At 46.0% G+C, this 6,548-nt stretch overlaps 1 protein-coding gene and 1 pseudogene across 1 annotated transcript; both read left to right on the top strand.

Moving 5' to 3' along the window:
- The first annotated feature begins 2,101 nt into the window (after window positions 1-2,101).
- On the top strand, window positions 2,102-5,001 carry LOC102468454 (T-complex protein 1 subunit eta-like; annotated as a pseudogene).
- On the top strand, window positions 2,814-3,944 carry PSMD4 (proteasome 26S subunit ubiquitin receptor, non-ATPase 4). Its single transcript, XM_027772767.1, is given in 5 exon segments — window positions 2,814-2,961; window positions 2,964-3,042; window positions 3,044-3,492; window positions 3,495-3,811; window positions 3,813-3,944. Coding segments are annotated over 5 exon segments (1,125 nt in total).
- Window positions 5,002-6,548: the final 1,547 nt, after the last annotated feature.

The following is a 6,548-nucleotide window of genomic DNA, read 5'->3' as shown; positions in this document are numbered from 1 at the left end:
GGGAGTGAGATAGTAATGTAAGCATAAAGACAGGGCCTACTTCCTGCAGAGATAAATTTGATGGTGGGTGCTGCTGGGAGAACCCTGTAATGTCGAGGCTGTGAGGCTACGTGCATTTCCACTTGACCTGCCAGGGATTTGTCAGTTTCTCATGGACCACATAACTGCAGTGGAACATAGGAATCCTGGGCCTTCTTGGACACAGACTGAAAAGCACAGGCTGCCTGGGGAGCATAACACTCTTATAAGTTATGCGGTGTGTGAAGGGGCAACAGTAAGGGGAGAGAAGGTATAGAAAATCATGAGGAGTTCATACTTCAAGTCCAAGTATTGGGTAGCATGGCCTTCCTGGGATCACTTCTAAAACCCACAGAGAACCCTAACACGGAATACATGTCACATCATAGTGTTGCTGGTGGAGGAGAATAGTATCAGTCATGTCAGAATGTTCTCCTCCCTTCATGCTTCCTCCCAGGCTCTGATTCTTCAGAAAGAAGGGCAACTAGGTAGAAAGAGATAGAAGCTGGAGAGAAGATGTAGACATATTCTTATCTACCCAAGCTATATATCAGGCCTGGACTGAGAGAAGGGAGAGCATTCACACTGCACAGGAGACAGGATTTTTATTGATACTGGGTTTGACTTTCCAGCTTCTGAAAGTGTACCTAAATGGCTCAAATGAGACTATCCTCAAGAGAGAAACTGGAGAGCTGTTGTCCTAAGATGTTTGCCGAGGACATGGAAGGAAGAGGCTCCAGAGCTTCAACCAAGGGCTCTTCTCCTTGCACCTCCCAAGGTCCCATAAAACAGTTACACAGACATGAGGAGACTGGGGAAAGGAGTCTAGGGGGACAGAGGAGCAGAGAGCAGCCATAGGGTGGAGTGGGCCTGTGGTGTGTTTGGGAATCTCCTTGACTTGATCTGATGGAGGGTAGGGGATGGAGGGGAATAGACTGCAAAGAAGACAGCAACCTATGGTGAAAGTCTTGAGATAGGACTTTACCATTTCTGAGAGGATAAGCAGCAGAAGAATATTTTAGCAAGTAAACAAACAAACAAAGGAATAGCCCACAGTTCAAGCAGTTTCTTGAAAAGGCTCATTTCTTTCTTTTTTTATTTAAAAAATTAAAAATTACAATAGTTTTTATACATTCAATTGCTATGCATCATTTAGTTTATATAGAGAATTTACTCAACATGAAATACACCTCAGATCAGTCCAGTTGAAAATGCTATACACATCATCAACAAATAATAAAACATTTCTGTGTTCCACAAATGTCTTACCTCTCAATTTTTTCTCCCTAATTTCCTTCCCTATGCTCTTGCCCTCTTCTACTTTCCTGTTTCCAGTGTCCATAACTATTTTCAATGCTTTTATGTCCTCCAATCTTTCAGTCTCTATCAAAGAGTATAGACAGTCAGTATATGTTAAGTGGATACATACACTGTCTCTCTTTCATAGTCTGATTTGCTTCACTCAGCAATAAATCTTCCATATTTGTCCACTTTTTGTCAGATGCCAAGGTCTTGTTGTTTTTAATGGCTTCGTGGCATTCCACAGAGTATACCTCAATTTTTCAATCCATTCATCTGCTTATGGACATTTGGGTTGCTTCCAAGTTTTAGCAATCATGAATAACACTGCAATTAACATAGATGTGCTCATTTTCTACAAAGCAACCCCTTTCTCCTTCCTGAACATTTCCAGCAAGTGGCAGCATTTCTGCCTGTCATGTGCTAGTTGGGCTGTTGTTGCTACCTGAGTTGAAGAATTAGTCTGACATTTTCCTTTAGCTATTTGGAAATAGGGAACCAGGTGAGGAAGATTTTTGGAAGGATGTGCATTCTACTCCTCTTCCCACTCATACAGGTGCAATAAATTGTTCTGTATGCCTGGATTTCAGCAATTTGGATCCAGAAATGGCAGTTTAATTTCCTGATTACAAAACAAATGAGGAACAAATAGGAGAGAAATAGATATTTTTTATTTGTAAGACATTGGGAGGGATGACCCATTAAGATTCTCTTAAGAGTGGATTTCAGGGGGCAGCCTGTACAGTCAAAGAGAAGAGTGGCGGGCCACTGAACAGCTTCCAAGATGATGTCCACATCAGTTATCCTGATGAAAGAGGGGACTGATAGCTCCCAAGGCATCCCCCAACTTGAGTAATATCAGTGCCTGCCAGTTGATTACTCAGACTATAAGAACCACCTTCAGTTCTTGTGGCATAGACAAGCTAATTGTGGATAGCCAAGGCAAAGTAACTATTCCTAGTGATGGGGCCACAATGCTGAAACTTCTTGATGTCATTCAACTGCAGTGAAGACTGTAGTGGACATTGCCAAATCCCAAGATGCTGAGGTTGGTGATGGCACCAACTCAGTGGCCCTGCTGGCTGAGAATTACTGAAGCAGGTGAAACCATATGTGGAGGAAGGTTCGCACCCTCAGAACATCACTCATATTTCCTCACAACCACTCAGTTGGCAGTTAACAAGATCAGAGCAATCACTGTGGTTGTGAAGAAGCAAGATAAAGCAGAGCAGAGGAAGCTGCTGGTGAAATGTGCTATGACAACGCTGAGCTCCAAGCCGATCCCCCAGCAGAAAGCTTTCTTTGCTAAGAGGTGGTGGATGTGGCGGTTATGCTTGATGATTTGCTACAGCTTAAAGTGCTTGGAATCACAAAGGTGCAGGGTGGAGCCCTAGAGGCATCTCAGCTGGTAGCTGGTGTTGCATTCAAGATCTTCTTTTACACTGGGTTGGAAATGCAGGCCAAAAAGTACAGTAAAGAGGGCAGAAGGTGGCAAGATGGTATTGGAAAGCACTATGGTTTGTGGGGACAATAGTGAGTATATGTGGAATGGGTACGTCTTACCTACCCGGCTGCAGGATGCTGTCAACATAGTGTGTCACTTGAAATCCCACAACAACCCGGAAAATAATGTGGACCTTATCACACAGTCAGTGACTGTGAAGTGCTGACCATGCTCACCCCCAACACCGGCCACGTCCTCTCCAAGCTCCACATGTCCAGTCCAAGGGCAAGATCACTTTTGCACTGGCATCCTTGTGGCCCACTTGGCACTGAAGCACCAGCAGGGCAAGAACCACAAGGTGTGCATCATCGCCTTCGTGGGGAGCCCCATGGAGGACAGCGAAAAGGATCTGGTGAAATTGGCTAAATGCCTCAAAAAGGAGAAAGTAAATGTTGACATCATCAACTTTGGGGAAGAGGAGGTGAACATGGAAGAGTGAACTGCCTTTGTAAACACTTTGAATGGCAAAGATGGAAGCATTTCTCATCTGGTGACAGTTCCTCCTGACCCCAGCTTGGCTGATACTCTCATCAGCTCTCTGATTCTGGCTGGCGAGGGTGGTGCCATGCTGGGTCTTGGTGCCAGTGACTTTGAATTTGGAGTGGATCCCAGTGCTGGTCCTGAGTTGACTCTGGCCCTTTGTTTCTCCATGGAGGAGCAGCAGCAGTGGCAGGGGAGAAGACTCAGCAGGCAGCAGCTGCCTCTGCTGCTGAAACTGGGATAGCTGCAGCTGGGGCTGAAGGTGAACGAGGCCTAGACAATGCCCTGTTGAAGACGACCATCAGCCAGCAGGAGTTTAGCTACATGAGGCTCCCTGAACTGAGCAGTATGACTGAGGCAGAGCAGAGTGCCTAGACCATAGGGATGTCCCTGTAGGGAGCAGAGTCTGGCCAGGCAGAATCAGCAGATCTTGATGCCAGCTCAGCCATGGACACATCTGAGCCAACCAAGGGGTAGGATGATTATGACATGAGGCAGGACCTGGAGTTCCCTTCAGAGTGTCCTAGAGAAACTTCTGGTTGTGGATCCCAACAACAAAGTCATTCAAAATGCCATGGGCTCTCTGGCCTCCCAGATCATGAAGGATGGCAAGAAAGACAAGAAGGAGGAGTACAAGAAGTGAGACTGAGGGAAAGGCTAAGCTGACCTGCTCAGGGGACTACCTGAAAGGCAGTGGGAATATAGAGTTAGGTACGTTATCTGTAACCCGGACAACTTGAACAAAACTTGGCAACTTAAAAAAAAAGTACAATAATCCCAGGATCACTCATTTAAATGTTGAGCTGGAGCTGAAAGCTGAGAAACATAATGGCAAAATCAGAGTATACTGTTGAGGATTATCAGGTGATTGTTGATGCTGAATAGAACGTTCTCTATGACAAGTTAGAGGGGATCCATTGTTCAGGAGCCAAAGTTGTCTTGCCCAAACTTCCCATTGGGGGTGTGGCCACCCAGTACTTTGCCAACAGGGACATGTTCTGTGCTAGCTGAGTGTCTGAGGAGGATCTGAAGAGGACAATAATGGCCTGTGGAGACTATCCAGGCCAGTGTGAACACTCTGTTGGCAGATGTGCTAAGCAGCTGCCAAATGTTTGAAGAGACCTAGATCGGTGGAGAAAGAGACAACTTCTTCACTGGCTGTCCCAAGGCCAAGACATGCATCTTCATCCTCTGTGGTGGTGCTGAGTAGTTTATGGAGGAGATAGAGTGGTCCCTGCAAGTTGCCATCATGTTCCTCAGGAGGGCCATCAGGAAGGATTCAGTGGAGGCTGGTGGCAGAGCTATTGAGATGGAGCTCTCCAAGTATCTGCAGGGTTACTCAAGGACTATTCCAGGGAAACAGCAGCTGCTGATTAGGGTGTTCACCAAGGCTTTGGAGATCGTCCCAGTCCAGCTGAGTGACAATGCTGGCCTTGATGCCACAAACATCCTCGACAAGCTGCAGGCTTGGCATGCTCAGGGGGGCACATGGTATGGTGGACATCAACAATGAGGACATTGCTGACAACTTTGAGGTCTTCGTGTGGGAGCCAGTGATGGCTTGGATCAGTGCCCTGACAGCCGCATCTGAGGCTGTGTGCCTTATCATGTCCATAGATGAGACCATCAACAACTCCTGCTTGACTGTGGACAATCCCTGAGCAGCTAGCCAGGGATGAGGTTGTGGCTGTCCCCATTGATAGACACCTCACCTGTCACCTGACTAGCTGGTAGGCTGGCTGCAGGCATGCTTATTCTCCCCTGGTCTGGTTAGTCTGTGTTACAAGAGGGAGTAGTAATTGGCCCACTGTGTTCTCATGGAAGGTTATTTAAATAAAACTTAAGAGTTAGGGGGAAGAAAGAATGAATTTCTGGAGATTTTTAGTTATCTCTGAGCTGGAGCTTAGAGAGACATAGGCATCTCAAATTGCAATTGGTAGCTATATTATTTATATATGTCTCCTGTCTGGCTTTTATAAATAAGATCTCATTCTTTTTTGGGAGGCTGCTCCCCTTCCATGCATGTACACAAGGGTCAGAAGAGTGAATGAGGGTGGTAGAAGGGCCTCTGCTTTATACGCCCTTATTGCCCTTATTGCAATGGTTAAGATTCTCCAGGTTCAAACTTACGTGATCTATTTGGAGGTGGGTGGCCTTACTACTTTTCTGTCAAATGTTGGCCTGTTTTCTTTGGTCACTGTTCTCAAGGCTACCTCCTTTCCTGTCTTTTTATTTTTGTGCCAGAGGGTGCATACACTCACCAGAGAAGGATACAGAGAGAGGGATGGGGAGAAATCACCCCCCAATGGGTTGTGTTTACACCATAATCCCTTTTCTTCTTCTTCTTCTTCTTTTTTTTTGCTTTATTTATAGACCACAGATTAGTTTATTTTTAATACCCATCATGCCATGAATTCATAGGGAATAGGTTCTAGTAGCTCAGGCTTTTTTCCATTGGTTCTCACAAAGTGTGCTTCTCTGGGTGGAGCAGCCTGGGGCATTAGTTGAACCCAGGTACCTTTCTCTTTGGCTTCTTTTTTTTTCTGGTCATTTTCCTTCACATGTTTTAGGAAGCGTCACGCCACAATCCCTTCTCCTCCATTCTCCTCTCAGGATCTTGGGCACGCACGCACATGCGCCCGGCGTGAGTTTTAAGCCACCGGATCCGGGATGTGAACTGTGGTCGGCTACGTGGGAGTCCAGCAACATAGTCATTACGCTAACTGCTGGCTCCCTGGGGCATTCCTTTTTGAACAGTACCCATTCCCTCGATGTCTCCAGTATCACCTTTCTTGTAGATTCGCATATATGTTGCCAAAGGAATCACTCCATGTTTTCTAAAAGGCCTAGAGAACATACATCAGGTGCCTCTCCTCTTCCTCTTTGTGTTCATCATTTTGCTTAATTACTGGAAGATGGTGATTCCGGCCCCCCTTCCCCCCAAAAAAAGCCCTTTTCTTCATTTATCCATCCTGTTGGGATTTGGGCATGCCTAGCATGTTTTTCAAGTTGCCAGGGCTGGTATTCAATCTGTGGTCAGCCATGCAGGATCAAGATCCCTTAACCACTAGGTTATGGAGCCAGTCAGCCACGGCTACTGCTCTTGATATCCCTGAGCCAGCTCTGGTACCTTTTTTTTTTATTTTTATTTTTTTAAGAGGTTTTTGCTATAGTGCTCATGCACACGCCAGACAGACAGACAGAGACAGAAAGCGAGAAATCATCCCCCAGAGGGGATGGCCACGCC

Source organism: Tupaia chinensis, unplaced genomic scaffold (genome assembly GCF_000334495.1).
Source record: "Tupaia chinensis unplaced genomic scaffold, TupChi_1.0 Scaffold000296_1, whole genome shotgun sequence".
Taxonomy (NCBI): Eukaryota; Metazoa; Chordata; class Mammalia; order Scandentia; family Tupaiidae; genus Tupaia; species Tupaia belangeri.
The sequence above is the reverse complement of the archived record's forward strand: the minus strand, read 5'-3'. Positions and strand labels throughout refer to the sequence as shown.